Consider the following 18,829-nt stretch of genomic DNA (forward strand, 5'->3'; position numbering starts at 1 on the left):
TGCTTTATAAATTGTAAAATTTATACCAGCTGACACACACTTTAACTTGACATCTTAAGTCAGCGCTGCTTGAGCATCTCCGAAGTAAATGTTCTCTGGATTTCACATCTCCTACCAACCCTGAGAAAGTTAAGCTGACATTATCTGTTTTTTAAATGAGTGATTCTTCTGTCCTGTATTTCAGTGTGTCACCTGCGGGAAGGCGTTTAAGAAGCTCTGGTCCCTTCACGAGCACAATAAAATAGTCCACGGTTATGCAGAGAAAAAATTCTCGTGTGAAATCTGTGAAAAGAAGTTTTACACGATGGCCCACGTCAGAAAACACATGGTCGGTAAGTTCATTAAATCATTGAACACGTCGCACGCTTCAGTAAAATGCTGAATGGAATTCCAAGCATGTGTACACGAATTCTTCCGCACGCTCTGTGTTAGTAGGTCTATAAGCCTGGAGATGTTGCCAGATCTGGTTACGAGTAATGATTTGCATAAGGGATAATTATGCTTAAATTAATAATGACTTGTAGCTTGAAAGAATGAATGTTGGACTTCTGACCCTCATGAGCTTGGGGCCCTGGATATCCACGCCTGGGATCGGGGTTTTTCATGGCAGGCATAATGCATTTGACCGATTGATAGCATTTTCTTTTAAAACCACCTGGACTGAGGATCATTTTTGCGTGGTTGTTGTGGGCAGTTAGAAAGGCATGCAGGAAGATTTAGGACCAGCGGAGTAGAATTTGCAAGACGTGGTGAGCAATCTGTGAGCACTATGGAAATGTAATAACCTGTAATCAGAAAGAACAAGAACTGATGTAGCTGCGTTTCCAAACTTCACTTTGTGGTATGCCCATGTGGGCTGGGGGTGGGTGGTGGGGGGAAGGAAAAGGAAGCCTGTTATCCTCTCACTCTGGCTGATCGGATTAGAAGAAGGGCGTGAAGCTTAGACCAGTTGTGCCGAATAGCCTGTTTCTGTGCTGTGAAGTCTACGTAAAATGATTTTCTTGTATAGTCTGCACTTGTGTCTCTCTTCCCTCTCTTAGGCAGTCCCTCGGAACCGAGGATGACTTGCTTCCACATTAAAAATGAGCTCGCAGGTGACTGATGAGTCCAATGCGGGACCTACAGTCTCTGTCACAGGTGGGGCAGACGGTGGTTGAAGGGGCGGGTGGGTGGGGTGCTTGGGTTGACGTGCGCTCCTTGCACTGCCTGCGCTTGGCTTCCGCTTGCTCCCAGCGAAGAGACTCGAGGTGTTCGGCGCCTTCCCGGATGCTTCTCCTCCACTTTGTGCGGTCTTGGGCCAGGGATTCCCAGGTGTCGGTGGGGATGTTACACTTTTTCCAAGGAGGCTTTGAGGGTGTCCTTGAAGCGTTTCCTCTGCCCACCTGGGGCTCTCTTGCCGTGCCGGAGCTCTGAGTAGAGTGCTTGTTTTGGGAGTCTCGTATCGGGCGTGCGGACAATGTAACCCGTCCATCGGAGCTGATTGAGCGTGGTCAAAGCTTCGATGCTGGGGATGTTGGCCTGAGCAAGAACACTGACGTCGGTGCGCCGATCCTGCCAATGGATTTGCAGGATCTTGCGGAGGCAGCGTTGGTGGTACCTCTCCAGTGCTTTGAGGTGCCTGCTGTACATGGTCCATGTCTCTGAGGCATACAGCAGGGTGGGTATCACTGCTGCCCTGTAGACCATGAGCTTAGTGCCGGGTTTGAGGTCCTGGTCTTCAAACACTCTCTTCCTTGTGTACCAAGTGTGTGGCATGCAGGCACTCTAAATGGTAGACTGTGAAAGCTCATTCCTTTCATTGGGCTTTGCTAACTTGATTGACTAGCAGGGGGGCAGCAATCACGGAGCAACATTGCTAACGCTGATTTTGTTTAAGCGAGAGCTGGACCTGTTTCTGGCTGGGGCGGAGATCACCTCTTACAGAAGGTAGGTACTGCAGGGAATTCAGGGCCAGCGTGATCTGGACTAGTTTTGAACACCTAGATGGGTCGGAGATGAATTTCCCAAATCCCCCCCCCCCCCCCCACCCAAATTGGCCTTGGTTTTTTAACTTCTTTTGCCTCTCCCAGGAGATCACATGGTATCGAGTGGGGTGGAGGGTATATATTGTAATAGACAAGGTATCGCAATTGTGTGGGATAGGCTCGCTGGACCAGAGGGTCTTTACCTGTCTGTCAGTGTTCCTATGTAACATCATGGAGCACTTGTAGCTCTGCCCTCCCTAATAGGAGTGCACTGTGTTATGGGTTTCCATTCTGTTTAATTTGTTTAAAATATTTCCTTATCGTGTGCTCTGAAAATCCCTTCATATATAGTCAAGCCCTCTGTAAGCCATGTCCATTTGCTAAACCGCAAATCCCAGTTACACGACCAACAATGGCGGTAAACCTTCCCCCCCGGATCATTAGTATGGGTGGAACCACTCTATCACTTATTAACACATACTACACAAAACTGTAACTAGGAGGAGGACAGAATCCTAGTCATGGACAAGTTTTCAGGACAGTTTATGTACCCCTGGACATTGTATACAAAGAGTTATTTTTTGTATTGAAGCCCTTTTGCAGAGGAATTCAGAAATGCAGGAAAAATCGATCTTAATTTTTATAATTCCAAGCAAGCTTGTCAGGGGAGTTTGGGTTAAAAGGGAGAATTAAGGAAACATAAATTTGTATGAAGCTTTGATGTATGTGTACCGAAATATATATATTGTAGCCTCAAAATTAACACAATGTAAGAAAGTTTTAAAAATGTGTAAATCAGGTTTCACTCTTAATTGATGGTGACGTGAAGCCCTCGTTTATAAGTACCATAACTTTAAAAAAAAATGTTTCAAGGTTTTGTCACTGCATCTGTGCAAATAGTGGCTAATAAAATTGTGTGGCCTAATGAGATTCACAAAGCTATTTTTGTTCAGAATAAGTGAGGTGTTCAGCGCCGAGTGGCTCTGGGCAATCCACAAACCCTATGGTAGAATTATTATTACTCGTAGAAGGATATTCAAACTTTCTGTTGGCTTTAATATAAATGATAAACTGGTGCTTTTCTCTGGAATCGAACCAATTTATTTGACTTTAAATATCTAGCTAATTCACTGTATGTTGAGCTGTGTGCCTGACCTGACCTTTTTGTTAAGCAAGGTATATATTTGCTGAATATTCCCTACTGCCTCGAGCAAGCAATCGTAATTGAAGGGTATCAATTGCACTGATGTTATCGGAGTTTAGACAAGATAAGTGATGTGGAGTGTAAACTGCACCCTTACTCCCATTGCTTTCTTCAGTTAAAAGTCAAGGGGGAGGGAAAATAGGTTTCCCACTTGTCCAAATGGACCAGCACTCGGCATAAAGATGTGGAAATGTAAAAAAGCAGGTAGCTCGGGACTTGTGCAAAGGGGGATTCAAGTGCCTTTTGGAGGGAGCGACACTGCTTCAGTGAATACCACCAAAGTCGGTGCTGCTGTCTGTGTCGGCACTGTACAGTCAATAACTTGTTGAACTTTCTGCCTCCAGTTGCACAATTAATTTTTTTTTAATTCGTTCATGGGATGTGGGCATCACTGGCACGGTCAGCATTTATCGCCCATCCCCAGTTGCCCTTGAGAAGGAATGGAGCCTTGGGCCAAACAAAACCAGAAAAGGGAAAGGACCGAAGAGCAGTAAATATAGAACGGGGGGCGAGTTTGATGCAGAAACCAGCAGGATAGTGCTGACATTGTTTGCTGTGTAGCCTCTGTGTCACAGATTCCAAAGGCTGACATTCACTGACATTGTTTGCTGTGGTAGTTGAGTAGGGACTACATTTTGTTTAATGCTTCACTCACCAGTTTGTTGGACATTGCATGATTGCCGGAGATGGTTTGTTGACAATTTTGCAAGATCAAGGATCTGTCAACCGATCCTGAAAGTCTTGAGCAACAAATATGCACTTCCTAGTTAATCCACTGAGCAGGGTCTGTGCAGGAGGGGTGGGGCTGGAAGCGCTTTCTCCATCGTGCTTCAGTGAGCGTTTCAGACTGGACACCCAGTTCAGCAACACTCGGGGAGGTTACTGGAGAGAAATGGCAGAGAGTTGGAGTGAAGCTAGCTGAAGGAATGCAGAATAAACTTTTGTATGTCAATTTATTATCTTATTTTTAAAATGCAGTAATTGCACTTGCCTCTTTCAGCTCACACGAAGGACATGCCATTCACCTGCGAGACATGTGGGAAGTCATTTAAGCGCAGCATGTCGCTAAAAGTCCACTCTCTGCAACATTCGGGAGAGAAACCTTTCAAATGTGAGGTGAGTGTCATCAGATGCTTGTAACTCCTCTCTACCCACCGGCCCTTCCCACTTTACCGCAAAAGAAACAAAATCATTCTGATGGAGGAAGAATATAACTTCCATGTGCTGTCGTTCGGTGGAAAGATCCATCTGGGCAGATCCATTTCTTGGTTTGCTTCCAAAGCAGACATAACAAGTCCTGGGGTAAAAGCTTTAAAAATACAAGCTTTTTTTACCAAGATTTCATTTTCTTAACTGTATCCTTATTATACCAGTGTTAATGCCTTGAGAAATTTATATGGAAATAATACTGAATAAGTTGCTTGTTTCAATGGTGTTTGGTGTCAGGGTCACATTATGGTGCTGCCTGTCAGCCTGGACTTCAGGGCCAACATGGAGAAGTAAATGAGGCAGAGACACCTCTGGCTGCAACACTGGTAGTCCAGGCACTAACCTCTGCTGGTAGTCCAGGCACTAATCTCTGTCTGCTGGTAGTCCGGGCACTAATCTCTGTCTGCTGGTAGTCCAGGCACTAATCTCCGCTGGTAGTCCAGGCACTAATCTCTGCTGGTAGTCCAGGCACTAATCTCCGCTGGTAGTCCAGGCACTAATCTCTGCTGGTAGTCCAGGCACTAATCTCTGTCTGCTGGTAGTCCGGGCACTAATCTCTCTCTGCTGGTAGTCCAGGCACTAATCTCTGCTGGTAGTCCAGGCACTAATCTCTGCTGGTAGTCCAGGCACTAATCTCTGCTGGTAGTCCAGGCACTAATCTCTGTCTGCTGGTAGTCCGGGCACTAATCTCTCTCTGCTGGTAGTCCGGGCACTAATCTCTCTCTGCTGGTAGTCCAGGCACTAATCTCTGCTGGTAGTCCAGGCACTAATCTCTGCTGGTAGTCCAGGCACTAATCTCTGTCTGCTGGTAGTCCGGGCACTAATCTCTGTCTGCTGGTAGTCCAGGCACTAATCTCTGTCTGCTGGTAGTCCAGGCACTAATCTCTGCTGGTAGTCCAGGCACTAATCTCTCTCTGCTGGTAGTCCAGGCACTAATCTCTGCTGGTAGTCCAGGCACTAATCTTTGTCTGCTGGTAGTCCAGGCACTAATCTCTGTCTGCTGGTAGTCCAGGCACTAATCTCTGTCTGCTGGTAGTCCAGGCACTAATCTCTGTCTGCTGGTAGTCCAGGCACTAATCTCTGTCTGCTGGTAGTCCAGGCACTAATCTCTGTCTGCTGGTAGTCCAGGCACTAATCTCTGTCTGCTGGTAGGCCAGGCACTAATCTCTGTCTGCTGGTAGGCCAGGCACTAATCTCTGTCTGCTGGTAGTCCAGGCACTAATCTCTGTCTGCTGGTAGTCCAGGCACTAATCTCTGCTGGTAGGCCAGGCACTAATCTCTGCTGGTAGTCCAGGCACTAATCACTGTCTGCTGGTAGTCCAGGCGGTAATCTCTGTCTGCTGGTAGTCCAGGTGGTAATCTCTGTCTGCTGGTAGTCCAGGCATTAATCTCTGCTGGTAGTCCAGGCATTAATCTCTGCTGGTAGTCCAGGCACTAATCTCTGCTGGTAGTCCAGGCACTAATCTCTGCTGGTAGTCCAGGCACTAATCTCTGCTGGTAGTCCAGGCACTAATCTCTGCTGGTAGTCCAGGCACTAATCTCTGTCTGCTGGTAGTCCGGGCACTAATCTCTGTCTGCTGGTAGTCCAGGCACTAATCTCTGCTGGTAGTCCAGGCACTAATCTCTGCTGGTAGTCCAGGCACTAATCTCTGTCTGCTGGTAGTCCAGGCATTAATCTCTGTCTGCTGGAAGTCTGAACAGCTTTCCACTCACTGGCCCAAACAATTGCAGACAAAAAAGGCCATGATCAGCTTTTCTTGCGTGCACTGTTATTCACGCACTGTAGAATCCATCCTGACAGCTCCCTCAGACCCTCAGGCAATACGCTGCTAGTGTGCCCCTGTCAAATTGACTGGGAAAATGCACAGCGTGTAGTTAAATTTTTAAACCCTGTTCTGCAAGAGGTGGCAGGGTTTAAAAGCAGGTCTATGCAATTCTCCTTCATAGATCATAATTCCGAGGCAGTGCAAAGGAAAGGCTTCCTCCAGCCCAGCTGATAGATTCAGGACCAAGTTTTGAGGTGGATTTGTGGCAAGCGGGTGTGGGGGGTGAGGGGAAGGTGGACTTCAATTTACGTCAACCTGTCACCGAGATGGAGGGTGCTGCGGGAGTTGGCAGTCTCGTGTGAACCTTTCTTTGCCAAAGCTTTCACATATGCCTACATTAAGCAGTTGGTGATGGGACGAGTACTGAGCTGGTCTAAACATCAAGGTAGCTGGCACCTTGCAAGCTGCCATGTGTACATAGGAACAACAGGTGGACATTCAGCCCCTTGAGCCTTGTCTGCTATTCAATTATAAGAAGTCACACAACACCAGGTTATGGTCCAACAGTTTTATTTGAAATCACAAGCTTTCGGAGCGCTGCTCCTTCATCAGGTGAAGTGGGGAGATGCCTATAGACACAGATTATATAGTCAGAGAATAATGCCAGATGATTACAGGTAATCTTTCTAACTGCCATTTATCGCACCTCGGCAGAGAGATAATCACAGCAATCAAAGGTGTGAATGGTGTCCAAACAGGTCAGTCACGAAAACATTACATCAAAGAACAATGAGGTGGGGTCACAACATAAGAACATAAGAAATAGGAGCAGGAGTAGGCCAATCGGCCCCTCGAGCCTGCTCCGCCTTTCAATAAGATCATGGCTGATCTGATCCTAACCGCCAATCCACTATCACAGAACCATCTCCTGAATCTAACAGAATTAGACACACGAAATAGGAGCAGGATCAGGCTACACGGCCCCTGGGCCTGCTCCGCTACCCACAGGGCGATGTCCGATCCGAACCTAGACTCATGCCCAAATTCCTGCCCGCTCCCCGTAACCCTTAATTCCCTTTTACTTCTAGGAAACTGTCTATTTCTGTTTTAAATTTATGTAATGATGTAGCTTCTACAGCTTTTTGGAGCAGCATATTCCATGGACCTACCACCCTCTGAGTGAAGTAGTTCCTCCTCATCTCAGTTTTGAAAGAGCAGCCCCTTATTCTGAGACTATGCCCCCTAGTTCTAGTTTCACCCATCATCGGGAACATCCTCCCCGCATCCACCCGATCCAACCCCTTCACAATCTTATATGTTTCAATAAGATCGCCTCTCATTCTTCTGAACTCCAATGAGTAGAGTCCCAATCTTCTCAACCTCTCCTCATATGTCCATCCCCTCATCCCCAGGATTAACCGAGTGAACCTTCTTTGTACTGACTCGAGAGCAAGTATGTCTTTTCTTAAGTATGGACACCAAAACTGTACGCAGTATCCCAGGTGCGGTCTCACCAATACCTTGTACAACTGAAGCAATACCTCCCTATTTTTATAATCTATCCCCCTAGCAATGAAAGCCAACATTCCATTGGCCTTCTTAATCACTTGCTGCACCTGCATACTAACCTTTTGAGTTTCGTGCACCAGGACCCCCAGATCCCTTTGTACTTCAGTACTTTCCAGTTTCTTGCCATTAAGATAATAACTTGCTCTACGATTTTTCCTGCCAAAGTGCATAACCTCACACTTTCCGGTATTGTATTCCATCTGCCAAATCTCTGCCCACTTACTTAGCCTGTCTATGTCCCCTTGCAGGTTTTTTATGTCCTCCTCACTCACTACTTTCCCTCCCATCTTAGTATCATCTGCAAACTTTGATATGTTACACTCGGTCCCCTCCTCCAAATCGTTAATATAGATTGTAAAGAGTTGTGGACCCAGCACTGACCCCTGCGGAACACCACTAGTTACTGATTGCCAGTCTGAGAATGAACCATTTATCCCAACTCTCTGCCTTCTGTTAGATAGCCAATCCTCTATCCATGCCAGAATCTTACCCCCAATCCTGTGATTTTTTATCTTAAGCAATAATATTTTGTGTGGCACCTTGTCAAATGCCTTTTGGAAGACTAAATACACTACGTCCACTGGTTCCCCTTTATCCACCCTATATGTTACTTCCTCAAAGAACTCCAGCAAATTTGTCAAACATGACTTCCCCTTCATAAAACCATGCTGACTTTGTCCTATTAAATTATGATTATCCAAATCCAAATCCAAATGTCCTGTTACTGTCTCCTTAATAATGGACTCCAAAATTTTACCTACCGCAGATGTTAGGCTAACCGGTCTATAGTTTCCAGCCTTCTGTCTACTGCCCTTTTTAAATAAGGGTGTTACATTAGCAGTTTTCCAGTCTGCCAGGACCTTTGCCGAGTCCAGGGAGTTTTGGAAAATTATTACCAATGCATCCACAATCCCTACCGCCACTTCCCTCAAGACCCTAGAATGTAAGCCATCAGGTCCAGGTGATTTATCCGCCTTGAGTCCCATTATTTTACCGAGTACCACTTCCTTAGTGATTTTGATCGTGTTTAGCTCCTCCCCCCCTATAGCCCCCTGTTTGTCCAGTGTTGGGATATTCTTAGTGTCCTCTACTGTAAAGACTGATACAAAATATTCATTCAGTGTTTTTGCCATCTCCATATTTCCCATCATTAATTTCCCGGTCTCATCCTCTAAGGGACCAACATTTACTTTAGCCACCCTTTTTCTTTTTATATAACTATAAAAACTCTTACTATCTGTTTTTATAATTTTTGCTAATTTACTTTCATAATCTATCTTCCCTTTCTTAATCTTTTTGTTATTTTTTGCTGTCTTTTAAAGTTTTCCCAATCCTCTATCCTCCCACTAGATTTGGCTACCTTATATGCCCTTGTTTTTAGTCGAATACTATCCTTAATTTCTTTACTTAGCCACGGATGGCTGTCTTTTCTTTTACACCCTTTTCTCAGTGGAATATATATTTTTTGGAAGTTGTAAAATAACTCCTTAAATGTACACCACTGATCATGTATCGTCTTACCCTTTAATCTATTTTCCCAATCCACTCTACTCAATTCCGCTCTCATACCTTCATAGTCTCCTTTATTCAAGCTTAGCAGGCTTGTTTGAGATCCAACCTTCTCACCCTCTAATTGAATATGGAATTCAACCATGTTATGGTCACTCATTCCAAGGGGATCCTTTACTAGGACATTTTTAATTAATCCTGTCTCGTTACACAGGACCAGATCTAAGGTTGCTTGCCCCCTGGTCGGTTCAGTTACATACTGCTCAAGAAACCCATCCCTAATACACTCAATGAACTCATCCTCAAGGCAGCCCTGCCCAATTTGATTTGTCCAATTAATATGATAGTTAAAATCCCCCATAATTATAGATGTTCCCTTATTACAAGCCTCAACTATTTCCTGATTGATACTCCGTCCAGCAGAGTTGCAACTGCTCGGAGGCCTATAGACTATGCCCACTAGTGTTTTTTTCCCCTTATTATTCCTTACCTCCACCCAAACCCTTTCATTATCCTGATCTTTTGACAGGGGTCAAATGTTGCAGATGCTGGGGTGTTTATATAATCTGTGTCTATAGGCATCTCTCCACTTCACCTGATGAAGGAGCAGCACTCCGAAAGCTTGTGATTTCAAATAAAACTGTTGGACTATAACCTGGTGTTGTGTGACTTCTTACATTTGTCCACCCCAGTCCAATACCGGCATCGCCACACCATGGTTATTCAATTAGATCATGGCCGATCTGTACCTCATCTTTATTTACCCACCTTTGCTACTTGTCTCCCGACACCCTTACCTAACCAAAATCTATCGATCTCAGTCTTGAAAACCCAGCATTCACAACCTTTTGGGGGAAGAATTCCCGATTTCCACTACCTTTTGTGTGAGGAAAGTGCTTTCTGATTTCACTCCTAAGTGGACTAGCTTTTTAGATTCGGTTCGTCCACCTGGCTGAAGATAGATAATTGTTGCATTACCGATGAGGAGCCTCTGAGACTCGATGACCGGGATGACAGGTGCTGAAGGCTTTACCTAAAGGCCAGTTAAGAGAACATGTACAAAAGCAAAATACTGCGGGTGCTGGAAATCTGAAATAGAAACAGAAAATGCTGGAAATACTCCGCAGGTCAGGCAGCATCTGTGGAGAGAGAAACAGAGTTAACGTTTCAGGTTTTTAGTCCTTTCGTCAGAACTGGAAAAAGTTAGAGATGTAACAGGTTTTAAGCAGGGAGAGGGGAGGAATGAATGAAAGGAAAGATCTGAAAGGGTGGAAGACAGGAGAGATTGAATGACTAAAAGGATGATAGTACAAAGCAAAAGGAGATGGCAATGGGACAAGTAAAGAAACAAAAGATGAGTCTAGCAGATGTGTAAATGGGAATGGCAGAAACATCAACAGCTGCCATGTGCAAAGATGGGGGCCGAGGTTATGATCTGAAATTGTTGGAACTCGATGTGGAGTCCAGAAGGCTGTAAAGTGCCTAATCGAAAGATGAGGTGCTGTTCCTCGAGCTTACGTTGAGCTTCGTTGGAACAGTGTAAAAGGCCGAGGACAGAGAGGTCCGAGTGGGAGTGGAGCGGAGAATTAAAATGACAGGCGACCGGAAGCTCGGGGTCACCCTTACGGACTGAACGGAGGTGTTCCCCAAAGCGGTCACCCAATCTGCATTTAGTCTCCCCAGTGTAGAGGAGACCACATCGTGAGCAGCGAATGCAGTATACTAAATTGCAAGAAGTACAAGTAAATCGCTGTTTCACCTGGAAGGAGTGTTTTATGGCCCTGGACAGCGGGAAGGGTGGGGGTAAAAGGGCAGAGGTTGCATCTCCTGCGCTTGCACGAGAAAGTACAGTGGGAAGGGGAGGGGGTGTTGGGGGTGATTGAGGAGTGGGCCAGTGTGTCTCGGAGGGAACGGTACCTTCAGAATGCTGAAAGGGGAGGGTAGGGGAAGATGTGTTTGGTGATGGGATCACGCTGGAGGTGGCAGAAATGGCTGAGGATGTGGAGTCTGGTGGGGTGAAAGGTGAGGACAAGGGGAACCCTATCTTGGTTCTGGGAGGGAGGGGAAGCGGTGAGAGTAGAATTGCAGGAAATGGAACGGACGCAGTCGAGGGCCGTGTCAAGCACCGTAGAGGGGAATCCTTGGTTGAGGAAAAGGGAAGACACATCAGAAGCACTATTCTGGAAGGTGGCGTCGTCAGAACAGATGCGATGGAGACCAAGAAACTGGGAGAATGCAATCGAGTCCTTACAGGAAGCAGGGTGGGAGGAATTGTAGTCCAGGTAGCTGTGGGAGTCATGTGCTTGGATATACAAAGTTCAGTCCCTACTGTGATTGCTGTACACAGAGACAAGTAGCTGCTGTTGGAAGTTCTGCCGCTCCAATAGGTGGAACCATCAGGATATCGTGGTGTTCATACTGTCGCCAGGTGGTTGATCTGCTGTCAGTGTGAAATAATCCTATTTGCAGGATTCTATAGCAGGTGCACTGGAAGGGTTCATAGCGCCAGGATTGTTGTTTTTATTATTTGTTCATGGGATGTGGGCGCCACTGGCAAGGCCAGCATTTATTGCCCATCCCTAGTTGCCCTCGAGAAGGTCGTGGTGAGCCGCCTTCTTGAGCCGCTGCAGCCCGTGTGGTGAAGGTACTCCCACAGTGCTGTTGGGGAGGGAGTTTCAGGATATTGACCCAGCGACGAGGAAGGAACGACAATCTACTGTACTTCCAAGTCAGGATGGTGTGTGACTTGGAGGGGAACTTGGAGGTGGTGGTGTTCCCATGCGCCTGCTGCCCTTGTCCTTCTAGGTGGAAGAGGTCGCAGGTTTGGGAGATACTGCCAAAGAAGCCTTGGTGAGTTGCTGCAGTGCATCTTGTAGATGGTACACTGCCGCCACGGTACGCCGGTGGTACAGGGAGTGAATGTTTAAGGTGGTGGATGGGGTGCCAGTCAGGCGGTCTGCTTTGTCTTGGATGGTGTCAAGCATCTTGTGTTGTTGGAGCTGCACTCATCCAGGCAGGTGGAGAATATTCCATCACACTCCTGACTTGTGTCCTGTAGATGGTGGAAAGGCTTTGGGGAGTCAGAGGCTGAGACACTCGCCGCAGAATACCCAGACTCTGACCTGCTCTTGTTGCCACAGAATTTATGTGCCTAGTCCAGTTAATTTTCTGCGCAATGGTGACCCTCAGGTATTGATGGTGGGGGATTCAGTGATGGTAATGCCGTTGAATGACAAGGGGCGGTGGTTAGACGCTCGCTTGTTGGAGATAGTCATTGCCTGGCACTTGTGTGGTGCGAATGTTACCTGCCACTTATCAGCCCAAGTCTAAATGTCGTCCACGTCTTGTTGCATGCGGACATGGACTGCTTTATTATCTGAGGAGTTGCGAATGACACTGAACACTGTGCAGTCATCAGCGAACATCCCCACTTCTGACCTTATGTTGGAGGGAAGGTCATTGCTGAAGCAGCTGAAGATGGTTGGGCCTAGGAGACTGTCCTGAGGAACTCCTGCAGTGATGTCCTGGGGCTGTGATGATTGAACTCCAACCCCCACAACCATCTTCCTTTGTACTAGGTATGACTCCAGCCAGTGGAGAGTTTTTCCCCCGATTCCCATTGACTTCAGTTTTACTAGGGCTTCTTATTACCACACTCGGTCAAATGCTGCCTTGATGTTCAGGGCAGTCATTGTCACCTCGACTCTGGAATTCAACTCCTTTGCCCATGCTTGGACCAAGGCTGTCATGAGGTCTGGAGCCGAGTGGTCTTGGCGGAACCCAAACTGGGCATCAGTGAGCAGGTTATTGGTGAGTAAGTGCTGCTTCATAGCACTGTCGATGACACCTTCCATCACTTTGCTGATGTTTGAGAGTAGGCTGATGGGCGGTAATTGGCTGGATTGGATTTGTCCTGCTTTTTATCTGGGCAGTTTTCCACATTGTCGGATAGATGCTAGTGTTCTAGCTGTACTGGAACAGCTTGGCTAGAGGCGCGGCTAGTTCTGGAACACAAGTCTTCAGCATGACAGCCGGGATGTTGTCGGGGCCCACAGCCTTTGCTGTATCCAGTGCACTCAGCCGTTTCTTGATATCACGTGGAGTGAATCGAATAGACTGAAGACTGGCTTCTGTGGTGGTGGGGACCTCATGAGGAGGCCAGTATGGATCATCCACTCGGCACTTCTGGCTGAAGATGGTTGCAAACGCTTCAGCTTTGCCTTTTGCACTCACGTGCTGGGCTCCACCATCATTGAGGATGGGGATATTCATGGAGCCTCCTCCTCCCGTTAGTTGTTTAATGGTCCACCACCATTCACGACTGGATGTGTCAGGACTGCAGAGCTTTGATCTGATCCGTTGATTGTGGGATCTCTTAGCTCTGTCTATAGCATGCTGCTTCTGCTTTTTAGCATGCATGTAGCCCTGTGTTGCAGCTTCCCCAGTTTGGCACCTCATTTTTAGGTACGCCTGGTGCTGCTCCTGGCATGCTCTTCTACACTCCTTATTGAACCAGGGTTGGTCCCCTGGCTTGATGGTAATGGTAGAGTGAGGCATATGCTGGGCCAATAGGTTACAGATTGTGGTGGAGTACAGTTCTGCTGCTGCTGACGGCCCACAGCGCCTCATTGATGGCCAGATTTGAGCTGCTAGATCTGTTCTGAATCTATCCCATTTAACACAGTGGTAGTGCCACACAACGCGATGGAGGAAGTCCTCAGTATGAAGACGGGACTTTGTCTCCACAATGACGTTGTCTTGGTTTGTGAACCACTCCAACACAGAAACATAGAAGATAGGAGCAGGAGTAGGCCATTCGGCCCCTCGAGCCTGCTCCGCCATTCAATGAGATCATGGCTGATCATCCAAATTCAGTACCCTGTCCCTGCTTTCTCACCATATCCCTTGATCCCTTTAGCCTTAAGAAATATATCCAACTCTTTCTTGAATATATTTAATGAACTGGCCTCCACCACCCTCTGTGGCAGAGAATTCCACAGGTTCACCACTCTCTGGGTGAAGAAATTCCTCCTCATTTCAGTCCTAAATGTCCTACCCCTTATCCTTAGACTATGACCCCTGGTTCTGGACTCCCCGACCATCAGAAACATCCTTCCTGCATCTAGTCTGTCCAGGCCTGACAGAATTTTATAGGTTTCAGTGAGATCCCCTCTCAATCTTCTAAACTCCAGTGAGTATAAGCCCAATCGACACAATCTCTCCTCGTACGTCATTCCTGCCATCCCAGGTATCAGCCTGGTGAATCTTCGCTGAACTCCTTCCATGGCAAGAACGTCCTTCCTCAGATAAGGCGACCAAAACGGCACACAATACTCAAGATGCGGTCTCACCAAGGCCCGGTACAACAGTAGCAAGATTGTAGCACCATTGCAGATGATTTGCTTTTTTTTTTGTTTCGGTCTCCGCGCAAGGGAGCCATTAAAGATTGTGCTTTAGTGCAGAAAAGAGCACAAGGCCGTCATCAGAGGCTTAGATTATGAAGCACGATGAAGACTTAATAGCCTTGAATGAAGGGGACTGAGCTGACCTTATAGAGGTATCCGAGATAATAAAGGGTATAGAAAAATCAATCTGGAAAATAATCTATCTTTTAAAAATTCTCTCTGATGAGTGCTATGCATCTGATGAGAGACATTTGAGGGAATCAACTCACTTCTGTTTAAAGTCTCGTACATATCCATGCCCCAGCTAAAAATGGGAGCGCTCTGAGAATACATCACTGGCTTCTAATTTGAGAGCTGCGTATAAAATAAGTGAATCTCTTCACCCGTCACCTTGGGCCATGGTCTACTTGTACCTGTATCCTGCTGGTCCCAAGCATCTTCCTACGACCTGCTTACTCGGTGTGCAGGCACCTGGCAGCTGCTCAGCAACTCCCTGTAGCAGGGCAGCTGACGGTGGATCCCAATGGCTTTATCATAGAGTTATATAGCACAGAAAGAGGCCCTTCGGCCCATCGTGTCTGCGCCGGCCATCAAGCCCTGTCTATTCTAATCCCATTTTCCAGCACTTGGTCCGTAGCCTTGTATACTATGGCATTTCAAGTGCTCATCTAAATGCTTCTTGAATGTTGTGAGGGTTCCTGCCTTTGCCACCCTTTCAGGCAGTGAGTTCCAGATTCCAACCACCCTCTGGGTGAAAGTTTTTCCTCAAATCCCCTCTAAACCTCCTGCCCCTTACCTTGAAACTATGCCCCCTGGTTATTGACCCCTCTACTAAGGGGAAAAGTTCCTTTCTATCTACCTTATCTATGCCCCTCATAATTTTGTACACCTCAATCAGGTCCCCCCTCAGACTTCTCTGCTCTAAGGAAAACAACCCCAGCCTGTCCAGTCTCTCTTCATAGCTGAAGCGCTCCAGCCCAGGTAACATCCTGGTGAATCTCCTCTGCACCCTCTCTAATGCAATCACATCCTTTCTATAGTGTGGCGACCAGAACTGCACGCAGTATTCCAGCTGTGGCCTAACTAGTGTTTTGTACAGCTCCATCATTACCTCCCTGCTCTTATATTCTATGCCTCGGCTAATGAAGGCAAGTATCCCATATGCCTTCTTAACCACCTTATCTACCTGTCCTGCTACCTTCAGGGATCTATGTACATGCACACCAAGGTCCCTCTGATCCTCTGTCCTTCCTAGGGTCCTACCATTCATTGTGTATTCCCTTGTCTTGTTCGTCCTCCCAAAATGCATCACCTCATACTTTTCAGGGTTAAATTCCATTTGCCACTGTTCTGCCCATCTGACCAACCCGTCTATATCGTCCTGTAGCCTGAGGCTTCCCTCCTCGCTATTTACCACTCCACCAATTTTCATGTCATCTGCGAACTTACTGATCATACCTCCTACATTCATATCTAAATCATTAATGTACACTACAAACAGCAAAGGACCCAGCACCGATCCCTGCGGTACACCACTGGACACAGGCTTCCAGTCACAAAAACAACCTTCGACCATCACCCTCTGCCTCTTGCCACTAAGCCAATTTTAGATCCAATGTGCCAAATTGCCCTGGATCCCATGGGCTCTTACCTTCTTGACCAGTCTCCCATGTGGGACTTTGTCAAAAGCCTTACTGAAGTCCATGTAGACTACATCAACTGCACTACCCTCATCCACACACCTAGTCACCCCCTCAAAAAATTCAGTCAAATTGGTTCGACATGATCTCCCCCTGACAAAGCCATGCTGACTATCCTTGATTAATCCTTGCCTCTCCAAGTATAGACTAATTCTGTCCCTCAGTTTTCCCTACCACTGATGTTAGGCTCACTGGTCTGTAATTCCCTGGTTTATCCCTACTACCCTTCCTGAATAATAGTGCTATGTTAGCTGTCCTCCAGTCCTCTGGCACCTCCCCTGTGGCCAGAGAGGATCTGAAAATGTGTGTCAGAGCCCCTGCAATCTCCTCCCTTGCCTCACACAGCAGCCTGGGATACATCTCGTCTGGGCCTGGGGATTTATCCACTTTTAAGCCCGCTAAAAGCACTAGTACCTCCTCCCTCTCAATGCTAATTTGTTCAAGTATATCACAATCCCCCTGCCTGATTTCTATGCCTACATCGTCCTTCTCCATAGTGAACACAGGTGCAAAATATTCATTTAAAACCTCACCTACATCTTCCAGCTCTACACACAGATTGCTACTTTGATCCCTACTCTTTCCCTGGTTATCCTCTTGCCCTTAATTATACTTATAAAACACCTTGGGATTTTCCTTTATTTTGCCCGCCAGTGTTTTTTCATGCCCCCTCTTCGCTCTCCTAATTTTTTTTTAAGTACCCCCTTGCACTTTCTCCACACCTCCGCCCCCACCACCCCATCCTTGCTTTCTGATGTGTTGTACCAACATGCTATGAGTCCCTGTCTTCCAGTCACGCTTGACTAGAAGGATTTTCTGATTAGCTTGCACATTTTGGATGCCTTGTGTTAAGTGTATTGCAGTTTTTTATCCCTTTTTGTGGCATGGCCTCTGAGACTGAATTAGCCTTTATGTTCATCGTGTGCTCAAAACGTTCCTTTCCAATTAATGAAAAGCCTTATTCACATTGGCAAAGAGCTAATGGAAGATTAGGTGTAAAATGTCAGCTTGGAGCTTCCAGCAGCAAGGTTATTCTGTCGTCTCAATGTCTTAACTATGTATAACGCTTGCAGCAGCTTCTGATAATCAAGGTGTAGCTGGATCCCTGCTGTTATGTGACGTTGTTTAGCTTGTTCTACTTCTACTTCTGATCTTTACAATAGCTTGGGCCAGGCAGAGGGGGGCGGGGGTGGAGCGGAGGAAAGGGAGAAGAGAATCAAAATCTATGCAGTAATGTCTCACTGGCAGGATGCCGATGGTGCAATTGTACTTGGGCATCATGTCAGTTGCTGTTCACTGATTTGTGCAGGCGCTCGTGCCCAGTCATCTCATTTGGTTTTGTGCCGCTGTTGACAGATGCAGAAAAGCAGCCTCGGAATTTCACCCCTCTGCATGTCTCCCCTTTTTATAAAAAAAAAAAAAAAAAAAAATTCACTCAAGGGATATGAACGTCGCTGGCACGGCCAGCATTTATTGCCCATCCCTAATTGCCCTCGAGAAGGTGGTGGCGAGCCACTTTCTTGAATACAACTTGAGTATCTCGCTAGGCCATTTCAGAGGGCATTTAAGACTCAACCACTTTGCTGCGGGTCTGGAGTCACATATAGGCCAGACCAGGTAAGGACGGCAGATTTCCTTCCCTGAAGGACATTGGTGAACCAGATGGGTTTTTACGACAATCCGGTCGTTTTATGGTCACCATTTCTGGTACTAGCTTTTTATTCCAGATTTATTTAATTGAATTTAAATTCACCAGCTGCCGTGGTGAGATTTGAACTCGCGTCTCTGGATCATTAGTCCAGGCCTCTGGATTACTAGTCCGGTAACATTACCACTATGCTACCGTACCCATTGATAGCCCGATCTCTGAGGGGGCGGGTGGGAATAAGGGAAGCGTTGGAGTCTTGGTTCAGAACCTTGCGTCCAGTCGCTTCATGCTGGTACATGTTAGAAATCATCAAATTTAGTTATCGTTTATTGAAAAAAAAAATTTAAATCCCTGAATGGAAGCTGGGGTATACATTGATGTCTCTGCACTTACTATAAGGAGCCACACTAATCCTGCCTTTTTACACTTGTGTCTCCGATCATTAGAACTGCAATGAAAGATTCCAGTACAAGTATCAGTTGCGCTCTCATATGAGCATCCACATCGGACACAAGCAGTTCATGTGCCAATGGTGCGGCAAGGATTTTAACATGAAGCAGTATTTCGATGAACATATGAAGACGCACACTGGTACGGACCTTTTTACTTTGTCAATCAAACGGCTATTGTGTTCAGTGTTCAAAGCTCAAAGGGACAATTTAACCTTTCTGTCCTCCGAGGACAGTGGTGATGCATCGGCACCAGATTTTGTGGAGGGGGGAGGGAAAAATAAGTAACCATTTAAATGTTTTGTTCTTCCGTATCATTCTGAAAGAATAAATAAATGTTTTACCGGTTCCTTTGATTTGCTTCTCACACCCCAACTCACATTTTTGTGTGTCTGTGTGTGTCCCC

The 18,829-nt window shown here is 46.5% G+C and overlaps 1 protein-coding gene across 6 annotated transcripts in view; it reads left to right on the forward strand.

Annotated features, from left to right (window-relative positions):
* The window catches only part of zbtb47b (zinc finger and BTB domain containing 47b), a 295,680-nt gene that overhangs the window by 257,925 nt on the left and 18,926 nt on the right, over positions 1-18,829 (forward strand). For all 6 annotated transcript variants that reach the window (XM_085987433.1, XM_085987432.1, XM_085987434.1 and 3 more), the window contains exons 3-5: positions 185-332; positions 4,169-4,284; positions 18,421-18,565. In XM_085987433.1, coding sequence (XP_085843559.1) covers positions 185-332; positions 4,169-4,284; positions 18,421-18,565 — 409 coding nt within the window. The remainder of the gene's footprint in view (positions 1-184; positions 333-4,168; positions 4,285-18,420; positions 18,566-18,829) is intronic.

This window comes from Somniosus microcephalus, chromosome 5 (assembly GCF_052327205.1).
Source record: "Somniosus microcephalus isolate GS21.2 chromosome 5, FLI_Smic_1.0, whole genome shotgun sequence".
Lineage (NCBI taxonomy): Eukaryota > Metazoa > Chordata > Chondrichthyes > Squaliformes > Somniosidae > Somniosus > Somniosus microcephalus.